We start from the raw sequence: 23,829 nt of genomic DNA, 5'->3' as shown, positions 1-23,829 counted from the left end.
GCTGCTCGTAACAGCTGCCTGGTTTCCTGCCGCTCAAGTTTTTGCTGCAGCTCCTCTGAGTCCATTAATCTGCAGCTCTAGCAGAGCCAAATACTGTATTTACTTACCCAACATTCATGCCCACTCTGCTATGAACAGAATTTATTTCTTTTGCCCCAAAGTACTTAAAAACAGGAACTGATGTATCAATTTACAACAGCTTTAAGCCTGCAAAGCTCTTCTGCTCCAGCAGTAAGACAGTTGGGCGTGCAATGGGTTTCCTACATTTACTGGCAAAGTTAGGCTAAACCATAGCTGCGCTCACATTTCCAGAAGTAATCCATGTGAATGAAAAAAAAAAAAAAAAACAGTGATTTGGAAGCAAAACATGACCAGCAGGATCAGCACTGCTTAGTTGAGAAAACTCAAGCTCCCTGGCTGAACTGCAATTCTCCACTCGTGCTGGCAGCCACACATCCTTGTCCAGAGCCCCATGTGTGTGCACAGTACCAACTGCACAGTGAGACTGCCTAGGAGCATCTCTATTACTGTGTAATTTACTGCACCTAACATCAACAAATGAGTTGATTATCATGGGTTCTTCCCTATCTGGACAGTTTCACTCCCTCTGTTAACTTTTGTCACCTAGAAGCACAAAATATATCAACTCATAATTAAAACCATTGCTGATACGTGGGAGTAAACAACTTTGCCCACCCTCCACCCTCAATTGGGATTAGCCTGCCTCTACAATAAAATCCAAGCTGAAAAATGTTTTGAGCAGTTCCTTGGAAAGATTTTTACCCTCATTTCTACCTATTCCACTGCCAACACTGCAAAAGTAGGTATCATGTATGTGAAGAATGATCAGGTGGGATTCAATGTTACAAAATGTACAAAAATGCTGAGGGACTGCAGTTTAAGCTTAGAAAAACAGGAGCTTACCATTAATATGCTGACCTAAATATCCTTAGCCAGTCAGATTGCCATTCATTGAAAACAGTCTCTCGATTTTTCAGGGCATACACGAATTTCTATGAAAATTAAAAGAACAGATGGATGACGACATGAATCTTTGCTTAAAGCAAAGAGTAATTTTAAAAATCAGTATAATAAATAGGGAAATTATTCCTACTTGTGATTCTACAAAACAGGTATTTTTAACATAGCCTTTCCTCTGAACATCTGAAGCACGTCCCAGAGATAAATCTGGTGTGTTTCTGAACAGGCCAACTTTATGTGCATATAGCATACGCATACAAATACGTGTATTTCTGTAGTGTCATGTAACCCGGACATCATTTTGGTTAGCCCAGCAGTCACATCACAAGAGCACAGCTGCTTCTAAAGAGCAGTGCAGTACAGTCACACTTACTGATTTGCAGGGGCAGGAGGGGGATGTTAAGGTACAAAAACAAGCTTATTGTTCTTTTCCTATTGCTAGAGTCCAATAGCATAGAAAATTAATAGGTGATTTACTACAGAAGTAATTACAGCTCATCACTTATTGTGTTCCTGAAGGGTCTGAGGAGAGAAGCTTGCCATTGCTGCCAAGTTTTGAGAGCCTTTCATCTTCCATGGAGGAGGAAATTTGAAATGTGCAGAAGGAAAGGATGAAGTCAATAGAATTTCTAAAGGGCATCACTGTTTTATAACCACGAGTTGTTTTTTCATCTAAGGCATCAGAACCAACATCAAGTGGCAAGCAATGAAATATTCCTTAAGCTGCTGGCTGGATCTTCCACCACTGCTAATTGATGCAGCTCCAGAGCTTTCAGTAAAACCACAGCAACGTGGGTAAGCTCTGTTCTCTTGTTCTTCACTGTGATTAGTAAACTCACTACAATGATGAGATCGTGTGTCATTAATAAACACACAAAAATACAAATGGGACTTCCACAATAAAGGGCTTATGAATGCCTCAAAGAAAAGGCTTTATCCTTTTAATGCTAAACAGACAGTTTGTATTTTTATGGTAGTTTGATGTCATCTGTCTGAATAAATTTGGAGCTGCAACTCATTTAAGATTATATGGACAAACAGAGTGGAAGCAATCTGCTTGAACATTTCTTGGCTGAATGGTTTAAAAAGCAACTTTTGACACTAATTTGTTGAATGGATGATTGTGAGCAACAAAAACAAATTAAAAGTTAAGCGTTTCGGCTAGATCCTCAGCTAATAAAAAGCACTGGTGGTCCATTAAATTGTGTGGCTTTGCTCATTTGTGTCTGCTGAATATCTGCCTCTCTACTTAATGTGACCATCCATACACTTAGCCATACAGCTAAACTCTGCCTACACTTTATTCTTAGTACTGAGCAGCTTTTATTCCTGCACTTCCAACAGCAGCAGGAGCATTTGTCAGCTCCAAAAGTTGCAGAATTAGTCCTTATGTGCTTGAAATAGTCGGGACAACCACCAGAGACCCCTTCTGCTAGACGTGTAGAATTTGATGGATATGAACATACACGGCTTTTACATACAGAAATTCTGCGGTCCTTAATTTGCAGGAACAGATGAGCATCATATGTTCATCTATACTCATTACATAGTAAAAACTCGCCCATCTTTGAAATGAAGCCACTGTCAAGCCAAATGCTCACAGGCTTTCCCTTTGGAGCTTGGTCTAGCACTTCTGAATTGCTGTAAGCCTTTTAGTCTCCCTCTTCTCCGCTGCATGCTGTTCCCTCTCCTTTCCACTAAATACACGTGTCCACCCAGTCAGCACAAATTGCTGCATTTCCCGACTCCCTGTCCCCGTTTTGCCGAGTCCAACCTGTTCTTGCACCACTGCACTGCCCTATCCTGGACAGCTGATGTAAAAACACAGGTTAACATTTTTATTTCGTTTCCCTTTCCTGTGTGCTAAATGCAGGTTGCATATAGGAACCAGCAATAACGCTAACACTTGAAACCAGAGAGCTGAACACCCAGACACACCCAGACCGGTGAAATCCCGCTCAGCCCTAGTGCAGGGAGCTCATCTGCTCAACATACACTCACCGGGGTGCCAGCAGATATCGAGGGAGACAAAAACAATCTAGAAAACAAACATTACACAAGCCAATACTGCATCCTCACTGCGTGAACTGCATGGGGTGTGGTTGTATAAACATATGGAGTAAATAATGGAAAAGTATTTAGATAGAAGTAGAATAAGAACAAAATGGTTAGTTGGAAAAAAAGGTCTGCCTCCTCTAACTTGCCCCGATTTGAGTTTAGAAGAGTAATAAAAAAAATGGCGTTCAAATCCTGTGCTTATCTACCACATGCTGTTTTCTTGTTTCTCTTTTTAAACCCAGCATCACGAAATCTGGTGCCTCATAACATGTTCTGTTTTCCATTACATGAGTATAATGCGGATGTAAACTGCAGTGGGTTATATTTGAAAGCAAAATTTTGACTTAATGGGATTAAACTGAATATAGGGAAGTATTGTTACAGCTTCTAATTAACTACCAGAATGAGGTTTTTTGTTTTGTTTTCAGTTCACAGAGCATCTTTAGTCTAAAAGGATAATATTCAAACACCAGCTAGGTAGCCCCGGAACAAAACAGCTCTGCAGCCATTGCCACTTGAATTCAGAAAGAAATCAGTCTTCATACATCACAGTGGAAGATGGCTGCCAGCTGCAGTCAGGGAAGCATCTCCCCTCTGTACCACAGCAATTAAAAGATCATGTAATTACTGTTCATCTAGCGCCCACGGAAGTCAAAGGAAACCATTCATCGACTGTAATGGGCTTTGGAGCAGCTTCAAAATTTCTCCAGCATTTGCAGTCCTGACGCTGGAAACCAAATGCATCCCAGTTTAACTAGGCTCATCCACAGCTAAGAGTGTTTTCACATCTTTCTTTCATCTAATATAAACACAACCCTGGAAGCCCAGGCACAACTGGCCATCAGTGTCAATTAAATGGACTATTTGTTGAAGGAAATAAGTACAGTGAGTCAGTGTTTACACATGGACCCATTCAACAATCCAAGCTTTATTTCCTTTGAAAGAAACCAACTTCAATCTAATGAAATCAAAACCTTTTGTCCAAAAGGGAAAAAAGAAATTCTGGAGAGTGTAAGCCAGGATTGCCCCTCGCTTCAGCAAAAATTTTTAATTACTCTTGCTCATCCATGACGACAGAATAAAAGAGAACAAAGCATGCTTGCTACATGTTCTCTTTTGTGGTAGTTTGTTAGATATTTTTAAGTTTCATTTTTTAAACTTTTTTCAAATTCAACTCTTCCACCAGGGACAGGGAACAATATTCTTCCTCCATTCCAAAAATAAACTCTCCACCCTTCAACCCATCCTCTCTGGTTTCTTTAGGAAAAAAAAGATTATCCATACAAAAGTTACCATTCTATAGAAAAAAAATCAGATCATGCCATGTAACAATTTAAATCCTTTTGTGTGCATAAACATTGCTACTCACCTGATATTTGTGGTACCTGCTCTGCAAACATGTTAGTACTCATTAGGCTTCTGAAGGAGGCTTTTGTTTAATTATTTCATAGAAACTACTGAGAACCAAACTCCATAGAAGGAGATCCTTAGTCTTTGCTGAAAGTGACCAGACAGCTTGACAAATCCACCCGTTTTAGTGACCAACATGTTTACCATGCTTTATTAGCATTTTCTTCTTGAATTCCAAGTAGTCTCCAGTCCTTCAAACACCAGATTTTCTGAAGTAACATTTCCAAAGCACCTTCATAACCCATAAACTCAGTCTTACTTTCAAAAATTGCTATTTGAATTCTTAGAAATTCTGGTTGCCTTCATTCAGAAGTAAGCTATGGAGATCCAAATCACGTCTGAAGTCAGGCTTAGAGTTTTTACAAAGTTTTGTTCATTAAACCCACTTACACCAGCACAAAACTGGATTCAGTCTGTGTCAATAACGAATTGCACCACACACTGCACAGCTAGAATAGTGTCTTGACACCTGTGAGGAAGAAAAGTTCTTTGCATCTCAGAGCCACCTTAACAACCCATGATCCCTCCTCAGTTTAACACTGATAGAACTCTGGTAAAATGGAATTTCTTCCTTAAAAAAATATGTAAGTTTAGACGAACTCATGCATGCTGGAAATCTAAGCTAACCAGATTTTGCCTTTGCAGCAGCTATATATTTCAATTGTTCAAGTCCTTCTGCTGTCTCAGCCTCCCTGGGCTGAGAAGCTCCTGACTGGAGACCTGTGTCCACAGCCAAAAAAACAGAAAAACCAAGGGATTATTTGCCCAGAGGACAAGTGGACCTGACCTTTTTAATTTACACAATAAAACAATGGTAGTCAAAACCTCATTACATTATATTGAGACAGATGAGGCAAACAACTGCATGATCTGGAAGACATCTGCTAAACAAAATCAAAATTAATGATAACCAGAATGAGCTCTTTGATGGCTGATACTCACCCAGCTGCCAGGAATCATCAATGAGCTGCTCATAACAGCAATTAGTTACTAACGCAAAAGTTTGCAGGGGCAGGACCTGAGCTCAGAGTACCTGCACGACTTGTGTTCAACACTGCTAAGCCTTGGAGTGGATTTGCAGCACAAATTTGCAGCACTGCACACATGGAAAGACTTCTCAGCCTTTTTCTCCCCAAGATGTTCCAGGGTCAGAGTTTAGATCCCATCAGCACCCAAACTTTGATTTGCATGCCCAAGCCTGTAATGCCATTCTGCTCTGAAAAAGCAACTTTCCATTGAAATAAATCTACAAGTCAGTACACGAAGATATGTCAGGTGAGTGTTCGGAGGCGGTCTTTGAAACCTGGCAGCAGTATGCTTTTTCAAGTCTGTAAACTCATGCTTGTTTTAAGAAGTCACTGTAAGAATACTCAACACCAACAAGCACATTGAAAGAAAAACTTCTCCTACCTTTTCTTCTTGTGACTTCAAACCTTCTGGATTCCTATAACGAAAAAGAGGAATTTTTATGTTTGTTTTGTTGTTGTTGTTTTTTTAAAAAAAGTATACAAGAATTGTTCAAAGGCAGCACGAACAGAAACCCCTAAAAGCATTAGTCATTGTCACAGAGATGCATCTATGAAGCTCTGCACAATAACTGAGTAATTACAAGTATACATTTCAGTTTGTCCATAAATATTTAATGGATTAATATATCACCTGAAGTGATTCATCATTCCACAACAGGTTACATGGTAGAGCACAATATCTTACTTTAAATGGATTTTTTTTCTATTGTTAAATGGAAACAGCTACAATGGGTTTTATTATTAATACAGCAAGAATTTGGGATTGAGGGAGAAGGAGCAGTTATGGGTCTTTTTAGCAGAGACTGTCACAAAAACCTGCATAATTTCAGAATGATCAAACTACTCATGCTCTGAGGGTTCGTTTCAATATTTGCACAACCACATTATCTGCCCTGTTTCATGCAAAGCATTACTACCACCTCCAATCAGAAAACTTTAAAAAACACATTGCTTAGAGTCTCAAAGGGCATTGCATTCCCGAACAACACTATCTACTTACTCTAATGGTGGGGCTCCAAATGAATAAATATTTAATTCCAAGAAGAAAGTTATTTATGGATTAATTACAAATGCTTATAGTTTCTACCGTTCCAGTTATTTCTTGCAACCAGTATTGAAGTTAGAGGAATCTCAGAGGACTCCAGAAGACCATCCCCACACACCACTTGCCCTGAGTGACACTGACCTGGACACTGCCCATTCATGCAGGATTATCCCCACTGAGCACACACCTGGAGCTGGAAGACCCCAAAGACATCCTGGCAGACACCAGCACAGTCTGTGCTGCCACTGGAACTGGGGACGCCTATGAGATGCCAGAGACAGTGCCAGCAGCTGCTTCCCACCCAGCTCCACACTGGGCCCCAGGACTTTCCTTGCTGCATTCGATATACCTCAGAAACAACTTGGCTCTTACTTGGTAATCTGCTCCCAGATTTTAAAAAGCTACTTTTCCCCCACTGGTGTCCCCTACAGCAGGGACACAGAAAACAGAAGCAAGTTCTCCAGCCCCCTGCCAAACACTTCCTATGCAGATTTTTACCCCTGTGGATATGCCTTGCTTAACTTCATTTCATTCCCTTAGTGCTCACTGTTCTCAGATATTTACTTACCTGAGAATGAAATAAAACTAATTTTTCCTCCTTTTGATAGGAAAAAATGACCTTCCTAGACATCTGAGCTTTATCCCACCTGATGCTTATGTTTTTATTTGTGCTGTTTTCACGTAAACTAACTCCCTGCAGACCACACTTAGACAAAGGGGGAAGTAAAACAAAGTGCTGCGCATCTCATGAAGTCTACCCACACCCCTTTCTGCATTAGTGCTTTGCCATGGGGTAACAGAAACCTGCTACTGGAGCATGCGATTAAAAAAAAAAGAGCTTTTCAAAGTGACTGAAGATAGAAATAAACCAAAGGAAAAAGAGCTCCTGGAAGTAACAGCAGTACCTGCTCGGCTAACAACTGCTGGCCTCGCTTCCCCAGCCTGGAAACACCAGGCAGCAGCACTTCAACCAAAACAAGTCGTTTCACTCCAGGATGCAATATTTCTCACCCAACACACACTACATGGTTGTAGCTATTCATTTACTACCTACAGAAATGCTCCTTGTTGTCTTGTCACTCCAGGACCCCAGCGAGGTCCCAGCTCACGGCCTGGCCACCACAGGCGGGCACAGCCCAGCTGAGGCCTGTACCAGCTCAGGGCCAAATTCCACCACACATCTCCTGGGCCTGCTCTGCTCCAACCTGGTGACTATTTTATATGTTGTCACCATTCGTGCATACACAGAAGAGGCAGCTTCTCTCTCCTATCTTGAAAACAAGTTGTGTTCTTGTCAAAGAAGTAGTAAGATCAGGAAGGCAGAAAGAGGCTCCTTGCCATCCTCCAAGCCAACCAAGGGGGATAAACAAAAAAAAGTTGGTATTTATAAAAACAGTAAGTTATTATTCCCCATAGGATTCTATCTCAGTGATCTCAAGAAATATGGGAAATGGCAGTCAGGATTAGCACAGACTTCAAAGCATTTATCCTCTTTAGGTGGCAAAGCTCTGAGCTGTGTAGACAGTTACACTCCAGGGACCTCTCAAAGCTTTTCAAAATATTATTTTAAGAGGTGGGGCACAGAATAAAAAAAATCCAGATACAGCCTGATATCATTAAGCCCATGTACATGTAATATATGCAAACGGGAAGAGTACTTTTAAAGTTCCCCTGGAGTCCCTCACTTTAACAAGCTGCTTGAATACTCTGCAGTTCAAAGGCTTAAAAACACTAAAACTAATTACAACTATTACATTGATCAAAAGAAAAAAAGACAATCACACGCTAAAAAAAATTCAAGTGTCAGCTCACTTGTATTAAATACCCTTTTGGCATTTCCATGAAAGAACTGCATAGACACTGAGGAAAAAAAACAAAGGTTGGTCTTCAAAGTTCCCCTTCTTTTACTCTGTTTCCCTTTATAACTGTAAGCTCTAATGAATACAAACTACCCAAAAACCAGATGCAAGATTCAGAGGAAAAATCTTGATGGCAATACAATGGGAGAATACGAGGTCAGGCTGCAAGCTACCACCTCATTACCATGGAGAATGTCAGCGCTTGGTACTCCCCCAAAATGCCCCTTTTCAGGGAGAAAAGGCCAACGGCACTGAGAACAGTATTTCAGAAGCATACATAAAAACCTGGGAAAGGAGAAAAAACACCTGGCAGCCATGGCAGGATTTAAGTGACCACAAAAAGGAACAAGCTCCAGGTAGAAAACAACTCTGAGGCCTCTGTCCCTCCAAGTGAAACTACAGCAAGAACTCAGTACTTTTTTAGTTTGCCTCCAACTAATTTTTTTTTTGTAACACAAAAGGAACTATGCTAATTTTCCTCCTTGAGGGCATGCTAAACGTAAGGCCTTTCTATTAATGATCTAATATACCAGTACGACACACTGCTGGTACGGCTGGCCACAGGCACAGCACCATGACGCATGCTGTGACAGTGGCAATCTCCACAAAAAGGAGCAGTCGCCCTTTCTTTGAAGTGTAAGATGCTGCTCTCAAGTTAAAAAAAAAAAAAATCAGAGGTTTTAATAACATTAGTAGAGAAGCAAACCATTTTGATAAAAATGACATTAAAGTTCTCAGATGCATTGCCTGAGGAATACTTCTCTGCAGAAGCCATAAAGCAGATGGTTATAAATGAGACTTATTTCATGGCCGCCATTTAGTGACTGCAAATTCCTTTAACTAAAAATCTAATTTTATCAAAGCATAGATCATATGTTTTTAAGTGAAAAAAAATGGTCTCAGATTTTTCATTCCTTCTGTAAAGCTTCATGAAAACCGTAGCACTTAATGTAATACAGCAGTTTTGTTTGTCAAGGCTCAGTTTCAGTACCTATTTTCCTCCTTTTTAAAGTTAGTTAATTGAAGGCAGAACAAAGGGCCCCTCTGTTCTGTACCTGAAGTACATAATCATTGCTTCTGTGGAAATCAATGTGGTATGTTTGCTCCAGTATTGCTGTTCACAAGGCATCTATCATCTACTGGAAAAACACATCTCTGAACGACTAACCAAACCTGTGTCTGCACATGACAGCAGATGCAGTGGTAGCAAGTACAATTATTAATCCTAGATGGGTTAGATGGAACAAAAAATCAGAAATAGTTCCCTGCCGACTGTCACACACTTCGTTCCCCCACAGATGCTGCGTGGAAGCATTGCACAAGCACCTGCACAAACCTCATGCAATTCAACAACTTTCTTGCACAAATCCTGCCTTTATAAAAGGGAACACCAGCCTTCCAGAAGCCAGCATCAAGATGTCCTGCCAAGACATAATAGCCAGTTTGTGTTACAGGCTCCTGATTAATGCTGAATCATGGCTGCACAGACAGTAGTTCCAGAATGAAGAATCAGATTTCATTCAGAACAAACACTGCGGGAAGGTGTGTGGGGGGGTGTTTTTGGACAGAGTTAGATGCAACTACACATATGGAATACACAACACACCAAGCAAGACACTGCTTGGTGGCCAAGGAGCAACAAGTGGACTAGTGACAAGTGACAAGTAGATTTACTGAGAGTCATTAGAGGCAGATCCAAGCAGCAAAACCACTTCTGGGTCCATTTGGTATCAGGGTAGATAAATTCTTTGAACACCTCTGTATAAAAATGCATCAATGTTAGTTTCACACCTCCACAACACATTGCTGTACATCACACCAACGCTCTCCCTGTAAATCCTTGTTGCACGCAGACCATGCCACGTGGGATTCTGCTCTTCCTGCTGAAGCAGGAGGCTCCTCATTTCCTGACCCCCCCCAGAAGCGTGCATCACATTATCTCCAAGGAGCACACAGCACCTTTCATGGTCAGGCAAAATCCTACCAGAACACTTCACAGTCAGAGTTTTTCTTTCTGTTACACATTACTGCAGCCTCCACTGAATTCTTTGTTTCCCCCACCCGCCTTTCTGGGATGATGGAAGATCCACCACAGCACTAAATATAACTACACACCAGTATTCACAGATATTTATGTACGGCTGTGCATTTGCAGTTCTCGTTAGCAGCCTCTGACCACATGAGCGTGATGTCTGACTTGCACCACATCTGGTATCAAACAGGTACCAACTGCACTTAAGTACAGCAATTCAGGAGATAATCTGGCAGTGTCTTCAGTCCTGTCCTTTAATACTGATTGTGATTTAGTCACAAGGAGTAATTCGTTTTTTTAATAACCATATGCAAAGGTTGGTGTAGCAGTCCTTGCCGGAGCCAATTACCACAGTAAATGGAAGAGATGCAAGACCCAAAAGAATAGGTAACATTTTGGATCAGCAAGTGATCTCTTATTACTGGACTGTAGCAGCCCTCTTAGGTACTTTCTTCGGGAGTGCTCACACAGGATAAAGCCAATTCAGCACATGCATCTGGGCTCACGCTGGGTCTATCACAAAATTAGACATTACCTCTGCACACAGCGACTCTCCAGGGACCTGCTCTCGGGATCAGCCTAACTGTTCTACAATTTCTAAATATATAGCCCTAACTCATTTAGCAAATTAATAAAGAAGTGGCTGTTCCTACTAATAGAGTATTATCCCACAGATATTTTCCCCCCCTTCAGAGCCTGCTCTTATCTCAAGTGAGGGGTCAAGCCAATTACACTGAGATCCAGCACAGGGCTAGGTGAAGCACTGCGTATGGACTGCAGCACATGCAGTGGTTATGGCTAATATGTAGCTTGGTTTAACAATCAGGATTTTTCTGTTTACAGCCATGAACACAATATATTCCTGAAAAAGATGCTAATGAGGCAGAGAACATCTACTTTTTTTTTTTTAATTTGGCATGAGGAAGAAAAGTCATACACTACGGTTTGGAGAAATCTTAGTATCAGGACAGAAGCTGGCAATTTAGATTTGTCCTGTCTAGTATAAACTGAGAAAATCTGATGTCTCACATCACACAGTATCATCTGTTCAAACATACGGTAGCTAATTGAGATAATTGCTGCTTCTCTGATTTTATTCACTATTTCAGGACTTCAGATTAGAAGCTCAGGTACAGCTCCATAAATTTCCACATTGTCATCTGGAAGCTCATGGGAAGCCTGTTTTAAAAAACTCCAAATATGCAGCTGTATCCTTCCTGACCTAAAAAGGTAAGAAATGCCCTGCCTGATGATAGAAGGAATTCTGAAGTAGAACGGTCTTCCTTTCAAAGCCACTGCTCTAGCCTTTTTCGAATGAAGGATACACGACATTTGGAAAAAAAATGGTCAATGTTTAGTCTTTTAAGGTTAATTAGCTTCTGAAGAGGATGTCAGAAAATGTAACCATCCACATCATCACAGCAGAGTAGAATTGCCTTTTTTTTTTTAATTTGCAAGATAAGTTTTACTCTGATCTAATTCTCTGCTTCAGGAATACATCAGCATTTCCCCACCTAGATATGATTTTTCACAGTTGCTCAACTGTGACATGAGAAAAACTTACAGAAAATTTGATTCCTTCTAGTCAGTTTGTGCCACAGCTCAGCGGTGCCAAGTACCCTGAGCCACACGGTCCCTCCACTCCCCGGGGACCAGCACCCAACCCTGGCAACCTCCAGCACCAAAATTCAAGGCCATCAGCACCTGAGAAGCCACCCACAGCTGCCGTCAGCTGCTGGCTGCGGCTGCTATTAGCTGAGAGGTGATAACCCCCACTGGGCAACGTGAGACAACCAAGGGGTATCACACCACATGCTACCAGAAGTTTTAAAAATTAAAGGAAGCAGGATTGGGGTTCTGTAAGGGATTGCATGCAAGGAGTTACCTTTAAATCGTGCATACAGAACTTGTGCACCTTGAACTACATTTACACTGGTAACCAGCACCTGCAGCCAAAGTTTTGCATCTCCAAGGGGATAGTATGCTACTTAAAATTTAGGGTGGTCTACAAGCTGCAATTACAGCTTTTATGAGATACCACAAATGCAGGTAACAAGGAGTGAGTTATCCATATTTCCCCAAAAAGGATACACAAACATAAATATAAGCCTTGTCTCCCCTTCCCTTCATTAAGGTTTAAAGCAGGAGCAGGCTGTAGCTCAGTATAGATTTTAATTCAAATCTGATTCTTTCCTTCCTTTCTCCAAACTGACTTACAAGCAGGAAGAGCACACACACAGCAGAATACATTACTACTAATAATTCTTAAAATAAATACCAGGATATTAGATCTTCAACTGCATATAAAATTGATACACTGTGCCTGTCTTATTCCAAGCTCACGCTCTGAAATTACGCCTCTATTTGAATTATAAGCAAAAGCTTTCATCAAAAGCCTTTGCAGTTTTGTATCTTGCTTCCCAAAGCAGTGCCTTCGTAGTCAGATCAGGAAATACAACTTTGCCGGGGGAAGCAGCAAAAACCATCCCCATTACTCCCCTGCTGCTTGGAATCATCAACTGTGGTCTTCAGCTGCGGCATTAAGTGAAACAACATTGAGGAATCTGCAGATAATTAGAAATTTCAGGAATAACTGATACTCCTGGAGAAGCGCAGCTCAGGCGGTGAGTGGACTCCAGGGGGATGGTTTATCCTGTGTAGGATGGCACAGGAGGGCTGGTACGGCACAGCTGTTTGCAGTCATGCTGAAGGTGAAGGTGACATTTATTACTTGGAGATTTTAAGCAGCTCAGGTGCTACGCAAGTAATAACTAATGAACAAGTCAAACGATAGATAATCTACACAGCTGAAAGCTTCCAGGTGCCAATAAGAAAGTTAGGGCACCTTAAAAAGAACATGTTTGCTACATCCCTTAGCATAAAAGTAAGACTTGGCATAGATAGCTGCATATGATACTTCGAGGGTGGTGGTACAATTTAAGGCAAAAGCAAGATAAGGTGACAGACAAATACTGGTAAAAAATGATCAAGGAACTCTACTTTTTGCACTCTGTGTCTAGCTTACCACTTGAACTGTGCTGTCACAGCCCATGGCAGACAAAAGCACATGAGCAGTGCCTTGCTCCTTTCTGGGAAAAAGGCAACCTCAGTGAGGTGTGAACATCTTGCAGCATGGAGAGGGGGAAAAGCAAATATGCCAGTGCTTGGATCTGCAAGAGCTGCTGTTACCTGTGTGAGCAGAGGGAGCTCAGCTTTTGTTCTGGACTGGAGGAGCCCCTGCGGACACAGCTCAGCTCCCTGCAGGAGCATGGCATACTGCGCATATCACGGTTCTGCTGTCTTGTGAAACTTCTTCAGCAGGAGAGTAGGTTGCAAAAATGCAGCTAAATATGAAAGCTGAGAGTGATTAAGTATTTCTTATAAAAATATATATAAAAAAAATCAGAGCAGCTCAGAAGTAGCCCAGAAGTCAGGATGCCTGCCAGTCTGTACCACAACCACCCAGGAGCTATCAGTGACATCCAAGTATCTCCTTCACCAGTCCAGCACAAACCACGCCATTCAAATCTCCTGACCAAGTTCTCCCTCAGATTCGATGTGCAGAACCCCAGGGTTAGTTCAGGTTGGGCCTTTTCTCCTGTGCTTGTTCTGGAAGCTCCCCACAGCTACCAACAGTAGCAAAAGCTCACAAACTACATTTTTAGGAACTCTTTTCCATTTCAGAAAGGAAACATGATCCCAGAGTGATCTGTTGCCTCAAAGGCAAACCAAAGGCCTTCTAATACCAAAGCCGTCCGAGAAACATGGTCACCTATACAATGCCCAGCCTAACATGAACACAGCCATGCTGAAAGCAGGGGCAAAGCCCTTTCCATAACTACCACCCCAGAGCACATGAGCTCTGTGCATTTGTTTTTGAATATACTCAGAACTTAATTCCATGATGGTTCAACCCTAGAAAGCTGCACATCCTAGCTTCATAGTGCTCCACGCACAGCACCCAGAAGCTTCAAGAACTTGTCAGCACCCTCCTGAACCAGCCCGAGAAGTTTCGCCATGTGAAATGACAGCAGCATTCTCCCAAAGTAATATGGACCAAGCAAGTTGCAGCTTTTCAGTTTAGAACCAACATTGTCCTTTTTAATTAGGCTATTTTAATTCATTCTATATCCATGGAACTTCAGACTGCATACCCATGTTCATTACTGTTCTATTCAAGACTGAAAATATTTCAGAAAAGCCTCTTCTCAGGAACACCCCATAAATTTCAGAGGTGGGAGGCTGAGCATCAGGAAAACAGACACCACTGGTGTGCTGGAAAGTTAATTCCTCATGCAGAAAGGCTGCGTACTGCAGTCTGTGGCCTCCAGACTTATTTTTCCCTTTATAAATGCAAAGCACAACTGCAATAATTCTACCACAGACCATGAAGAAATCGATTTAGCAATCTGAACATAAATTAAGCAATGTTTTTGATTCAGTAAACTTGTTCCTATGTAGATCAGAACAAGTATTAGTGAAGGTCAGTGACCCATAGCCAAGCATTTGCTTTGATGAAGTTTGTAGGAATCTTAGATCAGGGCATACTTCAAATTATTTGACCTGTAAATTAACCCTTTACTTATTTGTAAAGCAATTTCAGTGAATTGCTACGAGCTTTCTATTTGTGATTCAATGATTTAAATGCATGTTAATGGAATTACATATTAATCAGAAGCCATGTAGTTGGTAACTAACAAACATTTCTGATGAATAAAAAGCAGCATCTGAGTCCCTGGCTGGCACAGGCTCCAAACCCACAACTCCATAAACAAAGAACAGCCAAAATTACACTGCACAGGAGATGAACTCCCAGCTGAACAAAGCCAAATATCACTAGAAAAGAGTTAAGTGTTTTCTCTTATGAAAATATATTAAGGTTAAATCATTTTCTGAAAGATAACAAATGCATTTTGAGAAAACAGTGGCCACCTCCATTTCGCTGTCCTACCTGACAGCTACGTTGAGGATCTCCAGATTCATTTTGGTGTTACACCATATGAACACTTTCCCGGGGAACAAGCTTTCTGGACAGTTACTTTATTAAAAATCTGCATTATAACTTACAGCCTTGGAAGCTATTTTAACTGCGTGTTGTACATTAAAAGTTCTAATATTCACACCGGTTATAAATTCTGTACAATTCTGAACAAATACATTTCTAGCTTAGATCCTTTCACCTCAAGCAAGATCAAGTAATTGGTGCAATAACTGCATGGTTTTTAGAGCAAGATCAAATGAATGAATGTCTTTCATGTAGTGTAATAGTTCTACAGCTTATATTAAAATAAATTATTTGAGTAATGAATTTAATTCTTCAGAATAACTTTTTCAAAAATCATAACTAATATGCATTAGTGAAGAATTATTTTTTTTAATACAAAACCATGCCAAATATTTAATTATTTCTAAAAAGCTAAAATGATCCAAGGCAATACAGAAGCATTTAATATTAGAGTGCCTGTGTACTGTGTGTTGACTACACAGCAACAAAGCACTGGAGGTGAGGGTGGCGGTGTTTTCTTCACTTTTACAGAATGGAGAAGGGATACCTCAAGGAAAAAGTACTCCTGAGACAAAACTCGGAACATCAGAATCTCAAAATCTCCACTAAAATAATGATCAAGTCCTGCTAAACAGGAGCCACCTGTTTAGCGTTGGCTTTCCTGCCACCACAAGGAAAGCCAATGCTGTCACCTTCAGCTCTGAGAACAGGTTCAGTTGTTTCACAACTGCCACAAGCCCAGAGCATGAAAGGTGACAGGCGCCACCATCCTGCACTAAGGCAGGAGCCCCACCTCCCCACCAGGCTGTGCATTCGGGGTCTTCTCTGGCCAGACCAGGACCACTGTCACCCAAAGGCCACCATGTGCCCTCAGTCCCCGTTGTGCCATCAGAAGCCAGCATGGGCTCTAAGTCTGTTGGTCCTCCCACAACGACCAATGGCTCAGGTACGCTTAGCAAATGGCCTGTTTCAGAAGGCTTCACCCAAAGATCCATCGACCCAAGTGAAGAGCCAGGACAGGGCTTGCTTATTAAATTTAGTTTAATAGGTCCCAGTGGCCTTAATACAGAGCATACCATGAAGTCTTTGGGGGACAAAGACCACATCTCCACAACAGCCAGATGCAGTTTTCCTTCCAGAACTACAGCGATATACGCAAGAAGGGTAAGAGCTTGTGCTTCATGGTCCTTTCGCAATCATTGCTTCTTCACTGACCTCCCCAGCAGGCGTTTGGTACAAATACAGAGGAAATACGCCCTCACTTGTTTTCTGTTTTTACAGTATAAAGAGCCTGAACACACACAAAAATAGAGACAAGAGTTGTAGCTGCAGCAGCAGCTGATCTACAGTACCTCTTGGTGCAACCTCCCCGCATCCGAAAACAGCCTTCTGCTGCCGGCCGCGTCCATCCATCCCCTTGTGACTGACGGGAAAACCCCAAGCAATACGAGAGATAACCAAAAGCTTCTTGACTTCATCATTTCACGTCTGTTGAAAACAAGAGAACAGTCATAAAGCACTCTCAAAACCAAACCCAGCTGAGATTCAGTAACATGCAGAAGCTTCCTGTAACAGCTTGGTGAAATATTTACCCCTAGGTTATCCTCCAACAGCCATGCTGATCCCAGCCTGCCCCTGCCAAGCCGGACCACTGGGATTTCCAAATCTAGCTGCCGTGGCAAGGAGCAAGCTGCCCCAAGCAGGAGGTTATGGTTCTGTGGAAACCAAGAGGTGCCTTCACCCCTCCTCAGGCAGCGCAGGGTTATTCGTAGTCACTTCATGCACTTGTACCCTCAGCAGATCGTCACAAAAGCCTCACCAGGCACCGCTGTTCATTTCTTTGATCACCGGAGGCTTACAGCAGTGTGACAGAAGACGTTGTTATTCCTCTCAGACTCGGAGGATGACACCTGCCTCGAGCACATTCAGCCTCGGCGCTGCCGGAGGCTGAGCTCGCAGCCTCGCAGGGCCCAGCAGCCAGGCGGGGTGTCACAGCGACACCCGGAACATGGGGCCTGTCACTGCTGGACCTGCCCAGCTGGCTGCTGAACCCAATAAAACCCACAAGACCTGAAGCGAACTCTGTACCCAAGAGGTCTGAAGCATTCCTCCAGCCACCATCTAGGTGAGCCTCTCCTGGGGCTGAGCTTTCTCCACCTACTTGCCTCTGTCCCAGCCAGGACATTTCTGAGCCCCCTCAGGCTCATCCTGCTCACCAGCAGCACCATCTCCGTGCCCTGGCTCTGCAGCAGCAGGGAACCGGGGAGATATAAGCAAGGATTCCACCACAGCAGCATCCCCTTTCAGAGTTGTTCCTTTCTCTTTTTTTAAAATGAATTTGGAAATACAAATGCCAGCTACTCCAAGTGTTGTCAGGTGGAACTGCCGCATGTCGTGCGTACGCGCACAACCCTGAGCTGATGCCCTGAAGATCAGCCAAGAGCATTTCAAGGGACATTGGGCTCCAAAGCACAGCTGAACCCAAGAGCTCTGTGCTTCACCTGCCCTTTTTGGGGACAGGACGCTGCATTTTGCCATTACTTCCCATAATGAAGATACCAAAGGAGTCTTCAAGCCTGGCTCCAATTCCACAGCAGCTGAGAGAAGTTTTTAGCCTTTCACAGCAGCTGCAGAAGGTGCTAGCGCAGACCCATGATAAAGCATAATGACCACTTAACGAAGCAAGAGATGGCATTGCTACAACATGCAAGTGACAGGCTGCTGCTTGGCTTGAGCGATAGGCATTAACAAGACACATTACCCGCTAATAGCAAAATTAAGCCCCTATGACATACCTTGTCTTGACAGGACTCATTTCAGCGTTTTCATACCATGTATTTGCTGCAGGGTGTATCCAAGGCTTAGAGCGTCGCTATTAATTTGGGAGCCATAGCTACTCACACCAGCACTGCTTCGGTCCCAACTATTTTGTCTGCCCAGAGACATCCTGTCAATAACACGACACAGCCGACAGCCACCGCACACCGCTCGCCCGCGGAGTTAAGGCATTGCTTTTTCTCAGCTCTAATGTAAACACCCTGAATTGAGAGCACTCAGGATGAAATCAAAATTTATTAGGCTCTCTAAATTCCAATTAGAAACCTCAGATGTAATGTTACTGGGGCTACAAATAAATGTTTAATAAACCAAAGTCACTATATCAATAAGCGACAAGTACATTGTTACATTATGAATTGCTCTTGCAGAGCAGTACTATTTCTCACGTTTTATAGAGGTATTTTGTATGCTCTGTTGATACCACCACAGCAAACACCATTTCACTTGGCAGTTCTAGAGACCTCTCATTTGTACGCTGCTTGAAATCACATTCCTAGACCAAAAGAGGGGACCAGCCAGTTTGGTGTATATTTAGTAGATAACCACTAGAAAACATGATGGTGTTTGGATTAAGATGCCTATAACACTGATGAAACTGAAAGGGCAGCATCTCTGCATGCTAGAAGCTCTGCTCGTCTTATAAATGGAACTGGTAGAACATCTTTCTCTCAGTTTAGGAATTACTTACTTTTATTGCACGCTGACTGGCAGAACGTTAATTGGTCTCACTCATAATAAGAGAAGGACACAGCAATATACATTATGATCTGAATAGCCTAAGCCAAGCAACAAATGCATGCTGTAAATATCAAGCAAGAGTTAACTCTGATATCACGTAGCATTTCCAAGCTGCTTGGTGTCCCAAACCGTACCCCAGCACCCCCTTGCCCCAAGGGAGCCGCAGCACATCTGCCTGAGCTCTGCAGTTGCACAATGCAACCCAGCTACTGGACTGCAGTGCAAAGTTCCCCAAAGTCAACCAAAACATTCAAACTGATGGAATGGGTCACTATGAATTCAGCCAGGTTCGCTACCAATTTCCTGTCCTCACTTGAGCAAAGCAGGATACGAGCCTGTATGGACAGCACTGCCCAGATAAGTCCCAGCTTGCATACAGACACCCTGCATAGAACAAGCTGCTGTACACACACACGGACGGACGATGTTTGCAGGTAAGCATTAGAAGCCTCCTAAGAACTGAGGGTGGAGAGGGGAGTCTGTCACCCACCGGCTCTTAGCAAGATGGGAACAGACTTGAATCCCCCATGCAAAGCACACGCTGGTACCTGTGACGCAGGCACTCCAATTAAACCTGACTGTTTTCAAACACAGTAAACCAAGTTAAGCACCGCATCCATTTGTGACGCCTCCGTTGGTTTCAGGGGAATTACTTCCAAAACCACCCTGGCTCTTATGTTATAGGAGATACTACACAAAGGCTGGAGGTAAGCCTACAGCTCGTGGCTTCTTCCTCTGTAGAACCGCAGCATTCCTAGCAGCTGGCACTGCTTTGCCAAGAAACACTCGCACAAGCAGAGCAGCGCCATGCTACGCGCTGTTACTTGGCCAAGCCCTGCGGGTGCTGGCGTAACACTGGCAATTACAGAATGCCCCCATCCTGGGCTCGGATGGGTTTGTGCACACAAATATACAGGGGGAGCCTCAGCTCACATAAAAATGGGGGCCACACATCTGAATCAAGAGAAACAGCAAGCAGATGTAAGCCAAAGGTACCAGCACAGGCTTTAGGACGCAGGTTTTAGAGCTGCTCGGGCAGGAGGGTGACCTTGGAAAAGGCAGGCACTAATCACGTTGGCCATTTGCAGGGAGAACACCACAAGTTGTTTAAAGCACCTCGGTGACATGGTACAAGTAGGCAGGCAGACAGATTGCAGCCGGCAGCCCACAACTTTTTCCTCCACAACACAGCAGCTTTTAGAATTCAATTAGGGTGACTGTAATAATATTAAGTAATTTGCCAAAACCGGTTATTGGTTTTGTTTTCAGGGCTACTTAAATTGCACCTTAAGTTTTAGTGCCAAAAAATTCATAGTTCGCAATAGCTGTTAATAATTTCCAACAAGCTCCACGTTCAAAAGAAAGGCTCAACTTAATTACCTGAAGTTATGGCTGTTGTTATAAGCAAAAAAAAAAAAAAAGGCATTTGGACCAAACCATTACCTCTATAAACTGGCTCCGTTAGCACAAGATAAGGATCTGCTCCTCAGTTCCTCTGCCACTGCCTGTTCCAATTGCCTCAGTCTTATCTAAACAGTATTTCTGTGGCCTGCAAAATAATTTTCATGTCCATAACTTCTTGTCAAGTGCTATAAAGACTACAAATTTAGGAAAAAAACCATTCCAAGATGACCTTTCAGCACGACATAATTACGGCAAACAACGCTTGCCGCCAGCTATCTGCAGCATCGCAGCTACGTGAAGTTTTGATGCGTTGGGAACTCGCTGGAATCAGCTGCGATGTTTGGCTACAAACCAGGCGTTCTGTTTGCGTTAAAGCACGCTTCGGAATACATCAAAGAATATTTCACTTTAAATTCAAGACGCTTCAATGTCCCCAGAAAAAGACAAAAAAGAGAACATCGGTCCAGTCGGAACCAAGGGCCTTAAATCTGGCAGATTTTAACCCCTGCTTGCCGGGCTGCCTCTGTCAGACCGGTACGTTTCAGCTGCAGCTCGGTTTATGCTCAGGGCTGCCCCGCGGCACCCCGGCGGAACACCCGGTGCTCCCCATCACCCCCCAGCCGCTCGGTCCCCCCAGGCTGAAGCACCTCAGACAGCTCAACCCGCCCGGGGAGCCCAGGAGCTGCTGCCCCCAGCCCAGCCCCTGCCCCCGGCGCACCCCAGGGCTCGGGCCCCGTCGGGGCGCTCCGGGGGCTGCCGCCGGCCCCACGGCGCCACCCAGGGGCCGCGGGGGGAAGCGCCGGCCCCACTCGCGACCGCGGCGGGACGCAGCGGCCGGCCCCGCGCCCCCCCGACGGCAGCAGGAGCAGGAGCAGCACCGCCGGCCTCGGCTCGGCTCAAGGCGGGGGACCGGCCCCAACGCAGCCCACCCCGCTGGGAGGGAGCCGTTCTCACCTCTTCATCCCCAGGCTGGGGAAGTCGGGGGGAAAACAGTGAAGAGGAGGATGGGGGGGGGAGTGGGGTGACCCCCTCCGATCCCCTCCGAGGGTGCCCACCTGTTCCTACGCCCCTCCCGCGGGCTCAGCGTGGACCGCCAGCATCCCCGGAGCATCCCCGGCAGCATCCCCGCGGAGCCGGCAGCGGGAAGGCTCCCCCAGCGAGGTGTCCTCCCCCCCAAACCCCCCTGCAGCGCTCCGCCAGGCATGGCTCCCCCCACCCCCCAAAAAAAAAAATAATAATAAATAATAATAATAAAAAAAAAACCTTTCCCCCGGCATCTCTCCTCCGGGCACCCACGGTGATCCACGGGGCGCTCCGGGCGAGGCGAGCACTCACCTGGGGCTCGGAGCCGGGCGGGACGGAGCGGCCGAAGGGGTGCGGCGGGGCCGGGGGCTGCGGGACGGCTCGGGCCGGGACGGGAGCGGCGGCGGCGGTGGAGGTGGGGGGGGGGCCGTGCCCGCCCTATTTCTGCTCTCTGGGCCGGAGCCGCCTGACGTCACGGCCGCATTTGCATATTCCACCCAATCGCCGGCACCTGAGAGGGGCGCCGGGACCGCCCCCTCGGGGCAGCGGGGCGGGGGGGGGGGGGTCGGGGGGGGGGGCCCCCCCGGGGGCCCGGGCCCCCGGGGGGGGGGGGCGGGGCCCCCCCCGCGGGGGCCGGGGGGGGGGGGGCGGGGGGGGGGGGGGGGGGTGCGCAGCCCCCCCCCGCCCCCAGATTTGCACGCCGCCCCCAGGCGCCCCCGTGTCGGGCCCTCCCGTCGTGGGCAGCCTCGGTGGGAAGGGGGAGAAGTTCCCCGGGGGCACCAGGGCAGACGGGGCCCACCTCTGGCAAACCTGGAGGGGATGGGGACGGGGGGTGTGGGGCCCCTGCTGCGTGGCCAGGGGCTGCTTCTAGTGCCGGGCATCCGCGGCCACGCGGGAAGGCAAACGTTAAAATTCATTCATTCTCTTCGCCGTCGCATCTGTTAAAAAAAAAAAAGAAGAGAAAAGGGATCAATACAATCACTGCTCCTTTATGTTTTAAAAGGTACTGAGTGTTTACGGGAGAGGAGTGGGGTGTAAAGGGCGTTTGGGGTGCTGGGTTTCCAAGGGGAATTAGGCACAAGCTGGATGCATCGCGAAGCGGCGGATGCCCGCAATTAGCAGCAGAAGTCTGAAAGACCTCTTACAACATGTGGGTCTCCGTGTTCCTGCCCATATAGAGCCCGACAGCTGGATCCTAGGGAATTAAATTGCATTTGTCATTGGCTTCAGCGTGAGAGGGACAGGACCCCCCTGCTCAGCTGTTTGAGAAGACGCGGGCAGCTCCCAGAAACCAGCTCTAGGCTGGAAGAAAACCTGCCTGTTATAACGTCAGCTCACAAAATTAGCCATGAGCTTGTAGGAAGAGGCTCTTCCATGGGGGTAAGCTCTTTCATTATTACCAGTATTGTTCTTTGCAGGAGATCCCAAGCAAGGTCGGCTTTCAGGGATTTTTCACACTTTTAGTTCTGGCCAGTTAAACGTTGCACCTCCAAAATATCTTCAGCATTTACCAAAAAAATGAGCTTATTTAGTGACTTGGAGGAACTCTTATTTGCTCTGATTTCCTTCTTCTTACCAAGAATGATCTGAAATCGCTGATTTACGATTTGGATTAAAACATAAATAAATCACAAATGTGACTGGGAGCATCCACAGTGAATTGCGCGTGGGCACCACGAAGCGGGTCCTTGCGGAGCGTTCGACGTGAGCCAACGAGCGCATGTGTCATGGCTGGCCTATAGGCTTGAGAGGTCTGGGCTTTACAAAAATAAAGCTGAAATCTAATCAGAGAAAAAAAAAAAGGCATCTTCAGTGAGATCTTTTTCTCTTTCCTGGGGGAGAGGGAAAAAAAAAAAGCAGCAAACAGCAATGATACCAGTGGGGACAACCCCTTCCCGCTTCCTGAAGGAAAGAAAGGGAAGTCTAACCACTTACCCACATCATGTATTCGGTGAAAATGTCTGTCTGTGTTGTCAGCTTGAAGTATTTAGCCATTTCTCTGTTTCTCTTAAAGTCAGGCGTAAACATGAGATGTATCGGGAGACATGTGAAGCATCCACGCAGCCCCTGGTTATTTATATCCCCACACGCCCGAGGATGCTGGGGAGGAAGTCAGGTTTCCTCACCCCAGACAGCTTGCTGGGGTGACGCCGGCTGCGACACGCCTGTAGCAGTTGGCACGTTTTGCTCATTTTACATAATTCTGGTGCAGTTTTAAATGCACAGCCCGTGCCTGCTGCGTCTCCACGTGGCTCCTGGGGCTGAGATGAACGAGAGCGCGGCGAGGCAGCGCCGAGTCCCCAGACCCCAGCCCCCTGCCTGTGCCACCCCGTTTTTTTTCCCACCCACCCCCAAAAGCTGAAGCATCCGGAATAAAATTCAGCTATGCAAGCTGAATTTGGGGCAGA

The 23,829-nt window shown here is 45.0% G+C and overlaps 1 protein-coding gene across 4 annotated transcripts in view; it reads right to left on the bottom strand.

Moving 5' to 3' along the window:
• Window positions 1-22,238, bottom strand: part of FSTL4 (follistatin like 4) — a 209,931-nt gene extending 187,693 nt beyond the window's left edge. For 2 of the 4 annotated variants that reach the window (XM_035338643.1, XM_035338647.1), the window contains exons 1-3: window positions 21,736-21,827; window positions 16,771-16,909; window positions 5,860-5,893 (exon numbers count right to left, since the gene is read on the bottom strand). In XM_035338643.1, coding sequence (XP_035194534.1) covers window positions 5,860-5,893; window positions 16,771-16,899 — 163 coding nt within the window. In that variant the 5' untranslated portion in view covers window positions 16,900-16,909; window positions 21,736-21,827. Of the gene's footprint in view, window positions 1-5,859; window positions 5,894-16,770; window positions 16,910-21,733; window positions 21,828-22,220 lie in introns of those variants that run through there. The other 2 variants (XM_035338646.1, XM_035338644.1) reach the window with 2 other exon arrangements.
• Window positions 22,239-23,829: the final 1,591 nt, after the last annotated feature.

This window comes from Oxyura jamaicensis, chromosome 13 (genome assembly GCF_011077185.1).
Source record: "Oxyura jamaicensis isolate SHBP4307 breed ruddy duck chromosome 13, BPBGC_Ojam_1.0, whole genome shotgun sequence".
Lineage (NCBI taxonomy): Eukaryota > Metazoa > Chordata > Aves > Anseriformes > Anatidae > Oxyura > Oxyura jamaicensis.
This window is presented reverse-complemented; position numbering and strand designations above follow the sequence as displayed.